At 36.2% G+C, this 16,781-nt stretch overlaps 2 protein-coding genes across 2 annotated transcripts in view; one reads left to right on the forward strand and one right to left on the reverse strand.

Moving 5' to 3' along the window:
- Positions 1-763, forward strand: part of NID2 (nidogen 2) — a 63,258-nt gene extending 62,495 nt beyond the window's left edge. Inside the window, exon 22 of the mRNA XM_055289364.2 lies at positions 101-763. Within this exon, the coding sequence (XP_055145339.1) occupies positions 101-111 (11 nt within the window). The 3' untranslated portion in view covers positions 112-763. The remainder of the gene's footprint in view (positions 1-100) is intronic.
- Positions 764-869: 106 nt separating this feature from the next.
- On the reverse strand, positions 870-15,897 carry RTRAF (RNA transcription, translation and transport factor). Its single transcript, XM_055289365.2, has 8 exons — positions 15,665-15,897; positions 13,928-14,052; positions 11,684-11,783; positions 6,936-7,022; positions 5,722-5,810; positions 3,650-3,718; positions 1,325-1,373; positions 870-1,205 (listed from the first exon to the last, which is right to left on the reverse strand). Exons 1-8 carry the CDS (start codon positions 15,723-15,725, stop codon positions 1,051-1,053), a joined length of 735 nt encoding a protein of 244 aa, XP_055145340.1. The 5' UTR covers positions 15,726-15,897; the 3' UTR covers positions 870-1,050.
- Positions 15,898-16,781: the final 884 nt, after the last annotated feature.

A 16,781-nucleotide genomic window follows, 5' to 3' on the forward strand; every position in this document is an offset into this window, starting at 1 on the left:
ATCTACCTAGTTTATACACAAAATGCAAAGACTTGCTGTTGCAACTTGGTTACAATATACTCACCCACCACCCTGTCCCACCCCTGCTCTTCTCTCACAGGAAGAAAGTAAGTACAGTAATGTAAACGAAGACTTGGAGTTTACAATCAGAACCTGGACCCTAAAGAACAGTGACTGCAAAGGCAAAGAAAGTAAAAAAGGAATTGGCCATTAGACGTTCCTTTAGTGCAAAAAGACTTTTGTGAAAAGTTGATACCTCAATCTTTACTACTGTATTTTTAAAAATGAAGGTTGTTATTGCAAGTTTAAAAAAGTAACAGAATTTTAACTGTTGCTTATTAAAGCAACTTCTTATAAACATTTATCATTAATATTTAAAAGATCAAATTCATTCAACTAAGAATTAGAGTTTAAGACTCTAAACCTGATTTTTGCTATGGATTCTTTCTGGCCAAGAAATTAAAGCACATGTGATCAATATATAAAAATACAATCCTAAACCTTGACAGTTGGAGAAGCCAATGCAGAACTGATGGGAAAGGACCAATTATTTATAGTTTCCCAACAAAAGTTCTAAGATTTTTTACCTCTGCATCAGTGCATTTCTATTTATATCAAAAGGTGCTAAAATGATTCAATTTGCATTTTCTGATCCTGTAGTGCCTCTATAGAAGTACCCACAGAAAGTATCACATTTATAAATACCAAAGATGTAACAATTTTAAAATTTTCTAGATTACTCCAATAAAATGTTTTAAGTTTTCCTATGACTTAAATCTATATTGTCTCTAGGACAAAGTTGGGGATTGGCATATATGCTTTAACCACAAAGGAGAAAGGTGATTTATGCAAACATACAGTACATAATAAAAATTCTACTTTCCTAAACTTTATTAAAGAAAAAAAAAAGCAATGGTGGTAGATCTCTAGAACATACCCAATTTTCTGGGCTTCCTCCCCCGAGAATGTGACATTTTGATTTCCAAACATGCCAGAAGTGTATGGTTCCCAACTGTACTAAGTAGGTGAGAAGCTGAAGTCCTCAAGTGTTCATCTTCCAACTTTTCCCAGTCTGTGGTCTGTCTTTGGATCAGCAATAATTGCCTGAACAGCTACTATGGCTTCGTTGATTTTTGTCTGTAGCTCTCTGAGCTCCTCTATGTGCAGCAATCGCAGAATTTGAGCAGCTTCATTAAGAACTGCATCTGTTTTATGAGAAAAGAACACTGCTTCAATACATAATTTTTACATTTAAGGCCATTTATTTCCTCCCAAGTATTCAGTCTAAAAAATAGTTTGAATTTAAACAAACAAAATCACTTACCTCCTGTGTCAAAACCAAGAATATGTTTGTCTAAAGCAACAGGTAAGCCCTTTAAAAAAAGACATAATGAGAGTATTTATGGTTAAGAATAGCATCCTTTTCTCAACTGAAACTGAAAAACACCTAGCTGTTCTGGTGTCTTAACTCTTTTAGCTGCATGGGCAAGGGAACTAGGAATTTTGTTTATATTTGCCTTGTGATTAGCAAGTTTTCCCTATTTCAACCGGTTAGGGGGAAAAGTTAACCTTTAAATGTACCAGGAAGTTCTATAGCTCATCCAATCCTTTAGCCCAGGCATACAAAACAATATATCCTTATTGCAGCAGTGCCTTGTCATTACTGCTATGGAAGGCAAGTTGAGCCAGGCTGTTACTGTCTTATTTTGGCGACAGTAAGCAACAGTATAAACAGCAAAAATAGTACCTTATATTCCATTTCTGAGCACATTAATTTGTCTTTACAAATTGTACAAACCTTTCAGCCAGCATGGTGTTTGCCAAGATTATGTATAATTTAACTTTCAAGACTTGACTTGGAAGTTACTTTGAAACAGTCTAGGAAAATGAAAAACTAAACCACTTAGCACCTATGGACGTACTGAAGATGGTGACTATGGTGATGCCAAACGTCACAGTAACAAATTCTAAAATGAGGACAGTCTGCACTTCCTGATTATATAAAATCACTGCCAAGAAAAACACACTACCCGTACTTTCAATGTTACAACCTGTTACTATTCAAATGCTTCAGTCACTGCTCAATTCTTGCCTTATCTAGTAATGTAAATCTACCTAGGCTCTGTCTGCTTTAAAACAGCTAACACATGTAAGTGTGAAGAAACCAATGGGTACGAAAGCACAAGTGAGCAAAATTAAAGAGCAGAATTGTACTGAGTGGCTTTATATGTTCATCTAGTACCAGAGGCTCCACTTTTTTTTCCTTTGCCAACAGGCCACCAAGCTACCCCTGAAAACTACCATATGCCTCAAATAGTAGTTATAAATGGTTATAAGTACACTAAACTGTAAGAAATCCACTAAATTGTTATAGGCTGGTATCTTTGGAGATGACACCAAAATTAAAATTTGGAGCATTAAAACTAAATTTTACTTTACAAACAAGAGCAAAGAGATTTGGCTAAGCCTTTACTTAAACTGCCTTCCAAAGCATAGTTTTGCTGAATGAATGAATGAATGACTTTATTATACCAGAACAATTTACTGTCTGTTCTATAGTGTGGGTGAAATAAGCTGATCTTTAATCCAACTTCCAGTGGCTCGATTCATATATAATGAGCCAGTAAGAACCTTTAAAAGAAAACAGTGTCTTTCAGAGATACTGCCCTGGCATTAGTAACCTTTTAACACCGCTGGGCCTGCCTAAAGGGGCTGGAGGACAAAAGACATTGGGAGATGGGGGAAGGGCGTAGGGAGGACAAACAACATAGTTGTGCCCAAGGCATTCACTACAACATCATTGCTGCAGGAGGGAGGTGTTATCAGACACTGCTGCTGCTGACCTGAGGACAGTCTCTCCACCGCTACACAGCCAATGAAACTTTAGGCATACTTGGATTTCTGATATAATCTAAAATTCCATATTTTCTCTTTAAGGGGAAGGTAGTCATGGGATATAGCTTTTCTCAGCCTACAAAGTAGGACTGAAAGATACCATTTCAGTCACCTGTACCTTGAACCTTACACTCCAACAGAACCCCCTGTCCCTTCACTTGGGCAGATTGACAAGCTCATGCAGACATCCACACATGGACCCTTCTCCCCACCTACCATAAGAGCACAGGCTCTCAAATCAGACTGCCTGAGCTCATTCACTTACCAACTAGGTGACCTTAGCCAAATTACTTTCTCATGTTTTATGCCAGGAAATTGAATAAAACAAGAATTTACTCTGAAGAAATAAGAGCAAGGATAGAATTTAGATAGAAAAAGAAAACTAATTTGTAGTGAGGTGTGTTCCTTCTTCTCCAGCATGAGTCAAAATAATCCAGTAAGTTTCATAAGGGTAAATCATTTTAAATAAACTTCAATGTGCCACAAGCATGATTTGTGGACTGTGGATGAGCTATTTGTGGCTTTTTTAAGGTACAAAGTGAGAGGAACACGAAGTTTGTTTTTCACTCAAAAATGACCCTCTAGCCACTGAATACATTCAATTTGCTTTAGGAAGCACTGAAGTAAGCTATCGTTTCTCTGAGTTGCAGAACGTAGAATGGATATCTTAAACAGGTACGTGCAAAGTTTAAAATCATGGCCATACCAGAAGAAATGTTCATTAACAACTTATTTAGGATTTACAGAAACATACCTCTTTTGTTTGATTTGCCTTAGCAACTGCATCCTGTGTCAGGCGCTCCTGAACCAAAATTCGAATTGCCTAAGAAACCCAAAAATATTTTTACTTTTTATAGGCTGTGTACCTGTCATCCTTTCTTCTATGAGCCCAGAGAATAAGGATGCTCATTTTGATGAAGTCAGAATTACCTAAGTTCATTAATAAACTCCCCAATAAATTAAAAAACACAAACCACTAATATAATGTAACCTTTCACACTTCTAGTATTTTAATAATGTTGAATGGTGCTTGCAACAATTAAAACCATTTTTTGAATAGGTAATGCACGTGACTGGTAAAAAACAACTTTAAATACAGCAAGATACATGGTAAAATGTAGGTCTCCTTCCTACCCGAGCCTTGCGATCCCCTACAGATTCCTTACCCTCACTAAAACTGCAAAGTGACGAGCACGCTTAGCACGAATACACATTTTTGACACAAAGTGTAGCAGATCATACATACTGTCTTACACTTTGCTTTTATCACTTCACTCTAGTAAAATATTTTCAAATCTTTCAAAGGACACCGTTGGTGGTTTTAATCACCAAGGCATTTCATTATGGTAGGCATGCATGCAAGTATCCATACACACTTAAAAATCAAATTTAAAAAAATAGAATTTTAATTAGGGAGATGACAATTACAACTCAAAAATAAGTGTGAAAACTTAAACTATAATTTTTAAATAAAAAACCAAATGCTATCTTTGAAAAAGAGAATTCAAACAATGTTTAACAGTGATTGCAGATGTTATTAAATAGTCTGGTTGCCAAACAGTTAATATACTGATGCTTGTACTTGGCAAACGTACTAAGATGTTTTCCATATTATGTTATTGTTTGAATGCCTCTTAAAATAACTCAAAAGGGACAAATGTGCAGCTAGGACTAGAATTTTATAGCATTTTGTTGTAGTTGATTTATACTTTATCCCCTTGGGTTTTGAAGTCTAACAAAAGCACCCCAAATACGCTATGCATTGTCTGACTCTCCTCTCACTTACTTTATGATTAAAGCTGACATGATCACTAAAGAACAGTTCCAAGACAATTTACATAATTGTCGGAATAAAGAACAAGCCTTTGAAATAGCTAAATTTCACTAAAAACATTTTTGTCTTTTGGCATGCAATCTGGATTGAGAAAATCGAAGTTAACATTCAGATTCAGTATAGAAAATTTTAATAACTTAGGAATACAACAGTCTTGTTAAAACTGACATTTAATAATAAAAATCTAAAAAGCATGGTAAGTTATGGCTTAATCTCTTCTGGGTAGAGTGAAATTTATCACAAAGTGGTTTACATGCACAAGGTCTAGTTAAAAGCTTTTAATCTCTTGTAAAATTTCCAAGTCTGGTATCTTAACTACCACTCCCCTGATCCACACCACTGTACTTTCATGATTACTAGGAATAAATCTTCTGAAGTTTATGATTTCTCTCAGAAACAAGGGACCTCTTTCAGATTACTGGGATCCCTGAAGTATAGTTATGAACTGAGTGGCCTATCTAGCATCGGGGACAGAAAGATTCATTTCTCAAAGAGATTTTGGGGTTATATATTTTTGACCAAATTCACCATTACTCATTTGGCATTTTCGACCATGTTAACAAATGCAGACCATGAATCATTAAAAAGACTAACTAAACAGAAAGAAGTAGGGTAATGTGGGAAAAACAATGGACCACAGGGTTACAGTGCTTAAAATCCTGGCTCTGCCATTTTCTGTGTCATCTTAGACATTATCCTCATTGAGTCTCAGTTTCTTCATATCATATATATTTTTAAAAAGATATTAGCAGCTGTCTCTAGGATTGTTGGCAGAATTGAATGAGAACATCTTTGCAAAGGATTTAGCATAGTGCAGGCAGAAAACAGAGACTCCAAATCAGATAAAACCATGAAATCTACTTTATGTCTCATATTCTTCTGTGTATTTTAGGCATTCAACCATAATTTTAATATCAATAGTTAATATTTAGAAAATAAAGAATTTTTCTATGTGCACAGTTTCTGTCAAGAATCAAGAACATGAAGCTGACCTTAAGCATTACCAGGTAATCATCATGACGCTGAATCTGAAGCAGGTTAGCCAAAGCCATCACACCAGCCTTAAAATCAGGATTATTTACTATAAAAGATTAAAAACAAACAAAAACTTACAACTCTGCAAACGTACAATTACAACATATTTGTGAACACACAAAAACATTTTTAACTTCTCGGTAGCAATAAATCTCTTAGTTTTTAAAACTGCTACTCACAAGAGAAAAAACAAAGCCCTGTAGACTATCAACAATTGAATAAATTGGTAAGATAAAATGGTTTTCCTATTACTATATGAGACGGTCCCCAACTTAGGATGGTTAGACTTGTAATTTTTTGACCTTACAATGAGTTCAGTGGGATGTAACCCTAGTGCAAGAGGAGGAAAATCTGAACTTACAGTGGTTCCAACTACAATTTTTCAGCTTTACAATGGGTCTTCCGGGGTATTAAATGCATTTTTGACTTACGATATTTTCGACTTTGGGACATGATCTCATCCAAAGTCAAGGAGTATCTGTATTTCATCAGCCAAACTGAATAATCCAATAAATGACTAATTTAACTCACATTATATTTGTCCTGTAACTTTTTCTGCAAGGCTAAATTATACAGCACTTTTAATTAACATTTCTTCCCAAGGCCATTAATTTTAGTACATAGATCCCCTCAATGGACAGTTTTCCCAAAACCTTCTCTCTAAGCAGCGGCTCTGGAGTGTCCAAGAGGCTCACTCATTCAAAAGGGTTAACTCCTAAATTATAGGTCACAATGAATTAGCCAGTGAAGAAATATTTTACATATCATAATTTAGGTAATTAGATTCTTCATATTTTTAAAAAGGAAATTACTAAAGGACATCCGGGACTTAAAATAATGGAAAAATTTACCACTTGTCTCATAGAGTCATTGGATTAAAAGAAATGTATACATTCAAAAAGGCAAACAATGAACCCCATGATTAAATACAAATCAAAACTCCAAATTACTAGAAGCAAATCAAATTAACATTCAGATATTCAAATGCAAGGGGAAGGAGAAAGCACGTTATAAAAACATTATAGAGAATAAAATGTTAACATAAATCCTGTCTGCATGGATCCTTCTAAATTTACTAAAACAAAGTAAACCTGGACTTCATTCTTCAAAGTAAAACACATTTAAGAAACCAAAAATGTTGGTGTTCAATGTTATGCATTTATATACTCACCATCCAAATTGATCAATGGTTCTGCATTTTTAGTTGCATTGTCAGCAGTTTTTGAATTATCAGGTACTAAATCCTTGTATTTTTCAGCTATAAAAATGGGCAAAAATATAATTTGTAGAACTGCAACTCAAGGTAAAATGATTACTGCTATTTACCAAACTTAACTGAGCCAAAATGATTACAGGTTGAGTATCCCTTACTGGAAATGCCAATAATTTCCAATTCTAAATTTTTTCAGACTGGATTATCTGCATATATAAAATGGGATATTTTGGGGATGGGACCGAAGTCTAAACGCAAAATTCATTTTTATGTTCAACTTATACACATAGCTTGAAGGTAATTTCATACAATATTTTTAATAATTTTGTGCATGAAATAAAGTTTGTGTTAAGTGCTTATGTGTGGAAATTTCTACTTGTGTCCTCATGTCGGTGCTCAAAAAGTTTTGGATTTTGGAGCATTTAGGATTTCAGATTCTCGGATTAGGGATGCTTAACCTGTATAAGCATAAAACAATTCATTCAATCAAGCTTAATTTTTGCTATAGAAAACATAAAAAGACAATGTAACTATCTTTTTGATTAAGCTAAAGCAATTACTGGACTATGTGACACAAATATCTTTTCATTAACATTTCTAAAGGCAATCATTTCAAACATGTAAATTTTAGGAAGGTAAAAATCTGCTTTTACAGCTTCCTCTGAAATCTGGGGTAGAAGAAAGGGAGGAGGGTTAAGCATAGGTTACGTAAGATTAAATACAAACTCATTAAAAAGTACGCTTCCCCCCCATCTTCTTTTGAATGCTGTATATAAAATCCAAAAACCTTGCTTTCCCAAAAAAAATCAATACATCAAATACACCATCATATACAAACCTCAAACTTATTTCATGGAAAGTTGATATTAAGAATTCCAAAGGTAGATTTTATTATTTTCATTTGAAAAATAATACTAAAAAGGAATTCAAAAATAAAAACACTTAATAATTCACTAAACTTAATGTTCAAAATGGCATCTTAGGCTATAGAGTGCATCTGATCTGTTAACGAAATGAGGAAAAAATAAAAGCATAAAATTTAAGTCAGAGTTAAAAAGGCTTCCACTGGTCAAATCTGAAACAGTATAAACAGCAAAATACGTGATGACAGAAAGGATTATAACCCATTGAGTAAAATAAAAATCCATGTATCTATACTGATTTAAACAAGTAAATTAGAGATGGGAAAACTTACAGGAGAAAGCCAACAAATAAATGTAGAAAAAATGATGAAATTAGAGAAACACCTTTTGTCGATCAACATAATAAATGATTGAGGCAAGAATCATCATATGGTTGCTAAAACTAGTGGGGGAAATTTGAGGCGCAAAAACATAATTGATACGGTCTCAAAGTACCTCCCCACAAGATATATTTATTACAAAGAGGAAAATAGTAACTTTACAGTGGAGAAACCGTAACCTAGTGATCAAAGTAACATAACTAGTAATCGGACATATCACTATCACGTATCTCCTAATATGATGCACTAAAAAGAACACATCACTTCTGTGTTACTCTTAACAAAAGTATAAACCCCAAATCTAATCATGAGGAAACATTATATAAATCCAAACTGAGAGACATTCTACAAAATAAATGTCAGGGTCATGAAGCACAAATAAAGACAGGAACTGTTCCAGATTTTAAGATACTAAGACAGATGTAACAACTAAATGCAGTGCATAATCCAGGACTGCTTTGGGTTATTTTTTTCTGTCGAGAGAAGTGGGGGTTTGGTAAAATGTAAAAAAAAATAGTATATCAAAGATAACTTCCTAATTTTGATCACTGTACTGTGGTTATATAAGACAAAGTTGTTTTTAGGAAATGCACTTTAAAGTGTTTAAGAGTAAAAAGGAATCATCTACAATTTACTATCAAATGGTTTGGAAAAAAATGATGTGTGTGTCTCTGTGTAGAGAGAAGGATGAAGCAAATGAGGTAAAATGTTACATTTGTAGACTTGAGGTATATGAAAATCTTTGTACTATTTTGTAATTTTTCTATACATCTGAAATTATATATTTAAAAAATTTCAGTTATTAATCATGTTGACAAGCTACCAAAAGGCTTCAAAAAATAGTAGGGCACAAATAATAAAAACTCACAATGGTTTCGACAAATTTTAAAATAAGTAACTTAAAAGTCAAGGAGGCAACATATCAATGTAAAACCACAAAAGAACATCAGCGCCTCCTACTGATTAGAGATAGTATTATTTGACCAATTTTCAAGTCTGTTTTTGCAATTCTGAATTTTAATAAGCAAAACTTGTTTTCTAGCTTAGATTTTTAATATGCTTTTGATACCATTCACCTTCAAGTATATGTTGACTTCCTTTTTCAATATTGAAAAATTTACATTTCACACACAAGCTTCTTTTATTCACTAAAAGAACATGCTATTACTTGAGAAATACATGTACTTACAGTCAACTGTAGGTATACATGACCATATGCATCTACCATTGAAGGTTAATGGGTTATAAAAATGGAACAAATAGAATAAAACAAATAAATTGAGATGTAAGAATGTGGGAATAACTGAAAAATACTTTTGATAAGCTACAAATTGGCTCATATACAGTTCCTACCAATCTAGAGCAGGGTAGATAAAAAGACCCTGGTAAAGGCCCTAAAATCAATACTACACTAAAGCCACAAGGCTTATGAATACGTGTATTTTCTAAAGAAAGAAAAACATTTTTTTTTTTTGGAAACTAAATGGAAAAGTAAACAAAGTCTCAAATTGAGCTTTCCTTAAGATTTTTGCCATAAGGCTTCTGAAATTTAAGTCTGAGGCATCAGCAAAAAATTGGCTGATGCTCCAAATCAGTGTATGTAAACACTCACATATATTGCATTTGCCACACAATTACTGAAAGTGATAAGCACCTGTTGTGTGCAAGAAACTATGTCAGGTACTGTGACAGACACAATATTGACCTGTACCCCTCAAGATGTCCATGTCCCGATCCCTGGAACCTGTGTATGTGTTACCTTACGTGGCAAGATTTGCAAATGTGATAAAATTAAGATCTTGAGATAGGGGATTATCCTGGATTAAGCAGGTGGGCTCAGGAGGATCAGAGCCAGAGACAAAGTTATGACAATGGAAGCAGAATCAGATAGAGACTGGAAAATGCTATGCTGCTGACTTGAAGAAGGAAGAAGGGGCCAGAGTCAAGGAATTCAGGCAGCCTCTAGAAGTTAAAAAAGCAAAGAAACAGATTCCCCCCAAGAGCCTCCAAAAGGAACCTGCCTTGCTGACAACTTGACATGAACCCAGTGAGACTAATGTTGGCCTTCTCATTCTAAAATAATAAATTGTGTTTTCAGTCACTGAGTTTGTAGTAATTTGTTGCAGCATCAATTGGAAGCTAAGAGAGGTACCATGTAGGAATCAAAGCTGAATATCAGCTTACAAATTACTGGGACGAATAAGACATAGAAGCAAAATGGAAAGTGGTTAATGACTTAAAAGGTATAGGGTTAAAAGCTATGGAAGTTCAGAGGGAAATTATACTGCTGCTAAGACATAAGACAGCATATGAGATGGATCTTAAAAAGATGGGTAGGATTTAGATGTGTAGATAGAATGAAATGGTATATCAGCCAAGGGAAAAGTGTGAACAAATAAACAGAGAGGGAAATGGGATATAAACAGGAAACAGTATTATTCTAATTTAGCTGGGATGTCAAGATGTGAATACAGGTTGGATATCAGTCGTCATTAACTACCATGCTAAGGAGCTTAAAATTCATTTTATAAAAAATGGGAAATTAGTGTTTATGAATATGTATATTTATTAATATGAATATGTAACTGGAACTGTTCTTTGGAAACATGGAGTAAGTGACATCCCAAAACAGATTTATGTTTCAGAAAGTTAGCTTGGTTGGCCCTGCAGTTAAGAACAGAAAGTGACACTAATGGGAGATATTACAATACTCCTGGCAGAAAGTGACAAGAGCCTGAATTAGGATTATGCCAATGGGAATGAAGATAAAACAAACATGAGAAAAAGTCAGCATAGGCGGGATGAAGGGAAAGGGATAAGCCAAGATATAAAAAAGCTTCCAAAGTAAATAATTAAGAGGACTGTAACTAACTGAAAAACATAAAATGCAGGGGATGCAGATAAGATAATCAAATCTTGCACTTAGATGTTGGCAGGCCTTTCAAAATGAAATGGTCTAATAAGAGAAAACACAAGTTTAAAGAAAAATTGTTTTTACTATAGGTACTAATATTCAGAAGCTTCCAACCACAGAAGTATCTGTGCTAAGACAGTAAACATAAGTAACATATTCTGGCCTATAGAGTATTAATGTATATTGGCATTAGACATGTTTCAGTCTTTTGAGAAATTACCTGCTGCAACAACACTTCAAAGTCCCATCAATTCTGGGACACTAACAACAATTTAATTTGAAAGGCTAAGGTGCAGACCATATTATCAAAGTAGTGTTACTCTGTGAGAAGACAGTCAATTAGCCTTTTCCAGAGGGCACCATTTCCAAATTCTAAAAGAAATATATAAACACCAATGAAAGACAATAAGAGTGCTTTTAACTTGTGGTAAGAATGAACCAAAGGTAAAATAGTACTAGACAAAACAAACTGCAAAGTTCCCTACATTTTCACACTCCCTTTCCCATCTTTCCTCTCTCTTTAAAATACACATTCCCCACAAAACGTACCATTATCTCCATATTCAAGTCTAACAGCTAAACCAAGAAGCCAGTCAATAGCTTCCTGTCGATCTTGAATCTTGAAAGGACAGTTAACATCTCTGAGATACTGTGAGGGGGAAGAAAAAAAAAACAGTTTCATTATTACTATAAAGTCACAGAAAAAAGAATGGGAGAGTTGAAAGAGACCTTAGTTTGGATCTCTAACAATTTTTTAATAACATTACTACACTTTTGATGCAATTATATAACCCAACAGAAGGGAACATTTAAGTGTATAATCTTAAGAAAAAAATAGAATACGACAACTTCCTCATTTTATAGATGAGAAAGCTGAGGCCTAGAGATTGACACTTGCCAAGTGTTACACAACTCACACCTGGGACTAAGGTGTAATCTAAGCTTTCTGATTCCTAGTCTCAATATACATAGAGCAATTAACTAAAAAGGATAACTTTAAAAAGGATATACAATAAATCATTATCTAAACTATGGAAATGCCACTGAAAACAGTAGCCATGTAACATACATGTAGGGTGTAACCAAGTAACTTAAATAAATGTCAGAAGCTGTATATTCAAATAAATGTTGTGTATAATAGTATTATATGCAGTGTGTGTGTGTGTGTATATATATTATATATATACACATACATACATACTTTTTTTTTTGAGACAGTCTTGTTCTGTTGCCCAGGCTGGAGTGCAATGGCACAATCTTGGCTCACTGCAACCTCCGCCTCCTGGGCTCAAACGATTCTCCTGGCTCAGCACCCTGGGCAGCTGAGATTACACACATGCGCCACCACACCTGGCTAATTTTGTGTTTTTAGTAGAGATGGGGTTTCACCACGTTGGCCCAGCTGGTCTCGAACCCCTGACCTCAGGTGATCCACCCGTCTTGGCTTCCCAAACTGCTGGGACTATAGGCATGAGCCACCGTGCCCAGCCTAGAAAATTTTTTATATTCTCCAAATACCTTTCTACATGTGGAATTCTGTATTGTCTTGTACACATGAAAATAGACCATAAAATGTAATATAAACAAACATAAAATCCTAAAAATATATTTCAAAGTTTTAAGAAGCCCACTGAAAATTTTAAAAATATTTTCTAAGAGCAAAGGAAAAGAATACAGTAGTATTAATAGTAGTAGAGGCATTGGCAGTAATAAGCTTATCACACTTGCTATGCACCAGGGACTACTGTGAACAGTTACTCATGAAAAACAAAGCCACACTTATGAGATAGGTACCATTGTTACCCTCATTTATTGATGAGAAAATTGAGACACAGAAAGGTTAATAACACTGATGTAATTTATACAATCCCTAATTTATAAAATCACTGATTCTACAGAGAAACTACCTAATCACATGGCTCTAGCAAATGAAAAACAGCCTTTTTCAAGAAAAATCTCTCACTCATCAAATATAACTGATGAAAATGTTTAATGTAAGAAATGACACTGTAAAAGGATTTTTATTCTAATCTGAGAATTTTTTATGCAAAAGTGTTACTAAAACTAAATCAATGGGAAAATGATTCGAGGCACAAAAATATGATATACCAGAGATCATTTAAGGACTATTTCTCTAGCATACAACAAGGGATATCTGTTTACATTAAACATAAGCATAAACACGACAGTCTTAGTTTTCATGCATCTCAATAATGTCTTTTTTTGAGACAAGGTTTCAGTCTGTCGCCCAGGCTGGAGCACCTCAGCCTCCCAATTAGCTGACACTACAGATGCATGCCAGCACACCCAGACAACTTTCTATTTTCTTGTAGAGACAGGGTTTCGTCATGTTGCCCAGGCTGGCGTCAGAACTCCTGGGCTCAAACGATATGCCACCTCAGCCTCCCAAAGTGCTGGCATTATAGGTGTTAGCCACCACACCTGGCCAATGTCTTCTTTTAATATAAGAAATAGCACTGTGTTTAACAAAAATTCTGATTTGGGCCATAAAGGGAAAGCGAAATATTTACATCATTATTTATTTAAGAAACTTCATGTTTCTAGAGAAAACTATTTCTACCTAACACTGAAAGCTTGGTAGGAAGACATAAAATAATTTGCTCTAAAAGCAAAAGACGCATCTAAGAAAAAAGCAAAATCCCTGAAATCCAGCTTTCCTAACACTGATCATTATCATTTTTTTCTTAAAAGAAGAAAGTAATTTTAAGCTCATCTTCATATGATTTTTCAGACAAGCTCTCCATATTCTTACTTTACTTCCTAATTCATTACCTTTTCAAAGAACTTGGGCCAGTCACTGCTGTGGATGTTTCTTAAATTACCTCTGTCTTCAATCTTGTAGTGTCTGATTTTCTGGTCTTCAAGCCAGACGATGAAGTTTCTAAATTCTGTTTCATCTGCAATAAAAAAATCACATAAATAACTAGAAGCACTACATAAAATACCTCCTTCTCAGGTATATGTTCAGATATATGTTCTTGTGGAATTTTCTTAACCTCAAAATACTAAATTAATTGAACCAAAAGAGGGAGTTGAAAGTACAGATTCTGGAGTTGAAAGTACAGATTAACAATGATCTCTTCAAATCCTGGGTCCAGATACTTACTGGTTGTGTGAACTTGGGATAATCACCCACATTTTCTGTGCCTCAAATTCTTCAGCTACAAAATGAGGGTGCTAATAGAACTTACTTCATAGAGTTATGAAGATTAAAAGAAGTTGTTTTATTTAAGAAGTTTCTTAAATAAAGTAAATACAGATAAAAACAGTGCCTGGCACGTAGTTTTGCTATTTACGTGTTACATATTAATATTCCAGTTGCTTTGCGGACAGAAAGGGGAAGGAGGGCAAGGTTAAACTTATAGCAAAGTAATAAAGTAAAATATATAACAAAATAATAAGTAAAAGAAATCAAATGACAAAAAAGACACTGTGACTACTGTTGTCATGTAATGTTAACTGCACATTAAGTGCATACATTGTTTTGTTTAATCCTCCCCATATCTGTTTTGAGGTAGGTAATATCCCATTTTACAGATAAGAACATTGAGACTCAAAGATTCCAATCCAGAACAAAGCTCTATTGTCACTGATACTTTTTTTTTCAAGTAGAAAAACAATAGGTTATAATTTGATATGCTTCTACAGGCGATCAAAAAACACTGTCATCCTGCTTAGAAATTATTTTCAATTTGTGAGTCAAATTCAAGCTTCCATTATAAGGTCTTGAGAATTACACAATGGTCTGAGTATCACAAGTTATACTTGATCACTTTCAAACTTACCAGTCTATCACAGGCCAGAACTATACAAAGGAAACGAGTAGTGGTGGGCAGTAGTTTAGTTACGGTGAGTAGCAACATTATTACTTTTTTAAATTCTAATGCTGTAAAATCCCAAATACCTTTGTATTCACAATTCAACCTTCCCACTCTTCTGCTATTTTTTTTGCAAGACCACGCAACACAACTAGCCCGTTACTACACGTGCTTACCCTCCCACTGTGATCGGTCCTGATTTCATTGTGTACTGTCTCAAACTGCTCAGTGGGTTCTGATTGCTTCCACCCCTCGACCCTTTAGCTCCTGGCAGGCAATGAGCTAGTCTTCAAGTTACTCAGCACCTTCCTCAGAATCCAGCACCGCGCTGGCCCATAATTAGCAGGTGCTCAAGGTATCGCCTAATTACCCAGGGAACCATGGAGTTGAATAGTGAGTGAGAAAGACGAATGCTCTCCCTGTTATGTACAGAGAAGGTAGTTACGTGATGCTTGGAGTTAAGCAAGTGCAGAAAGTAACATGCCGAGACGGGAGTAGGTAAGAGGGCTTTGAAGGCGGGAAAGGGCGGCGAAGAGCCGAGGTGCGTGGCGACCCAGAGGAGAGGGGCCCGGAGGCTGCCGGCGGAAACCAGGCCGCCAAGGGTCCCGACTGGGAGGTGGGGTGCGGGCACTGAGACTGGGACCTCCGCCCAGGTCAGGGACACGCGGCCGGCCCGAGGCCACCGCCTCACCTTTGCAGTTGAAGCCGGCGGGGTTATGGTAGTCGAGAGCCGTCAACTTGCGTCGGAACATGGTCCCCGCTTCTCGCTCTGGTCCCCCGGGCCTCGGCCGGGAGAGAAGAAGCGAGGTGGAGCGGGAGGCGCAGGCACCGGCGACGCGGCGAGGGGGCGGGCTGGCGCTGGGACGCTCCGAAATGACGACGGCCTTCGCCAATCGTGGCTTAAGAGCGGTGGCCGCCGGCAAATGCCCACCAATCGCGGCTCCCGCTGAGGAGGCGGGGCCACGTCGGCGCACGTCGACGCTCAAATAAACTTTATTGTCAGCTTCCTGGTTGTACAACAGGCAGAAAACCACTGGGAAGCCACTTTCCTTTCTTTCTTGCTATAGCATGCAGAGAATAGTATATGTAGGCTTTTGGTATTCGTTGTACCTCCCGTTGGGTTACAGAATTACTGTTTAGTGTTTTGAGTGCATTCATTCATTTTATTACTCCTCCTGCATAACAGGTGCTCTTCTAACACTGGTAATATAAAGACTACAAAGCAAGGTCCCTATAGTAAGATGCTTTCAGACTACTTGGGAGTGATCCACAGGTAAACATACAATTGTTAATACGATGCGATCGTTCCAGATATCCTCAGCCAGAGTGAAATCTGAAGCCAAGATCGTCCCTCACTCCCCCTCACCATAGGTCACAGCATCCAGTAGGTCCCCAATTCCTGCCATTCTGCCTCTCCTAACTCAAATCCCTCACCTCCTTTCGGACCCCACTGATACAGCCACAAATCAGACCCTCATCACTTTTGCTCACTTTTGCTTACTGTAATTATCTGACTGACTTCTTAGGGCCAGTCCTGCCTTCTCCAAACCATTCCCCCACACAGCGATGAGAGATTTTTCTAAAGCAAAAACCTGTCCGTAATTTTCTCTGCTTATGTTTTAGTGGTTCCTGGTTACCCCCTAGAAATAATCAAAACTCTTTATTGTATTTAAGATCTTTCCTGATCCAGTCTCTACTTGCTTTTCAGACAGTGGAGAGAGAGCAGTGAACAAGACAGACCAGGCCCCTACTTTCATGGAGTTTAAAAGGCTAATGAGGGAAACGGTAAACAGATAAGTATAAACTAA

Source organism: Symphalangus syndactylus, chromosome 8, assembly GCF_028878055.3.
Source record: "Symphalangus syndactylus isolate Jambi chromosome 8, NHGRI_mSymSyn1-v2.1_pri, whole genome shotgun sequence".
In the NCBI taxonomy this organism is placed as follows: domain Eukaryota; kingdom Metazoa; phylum Chordata; class Mammalia; order Primates; family Hylobatidae; genus Symphalangus; species Symphalangus syndactylus.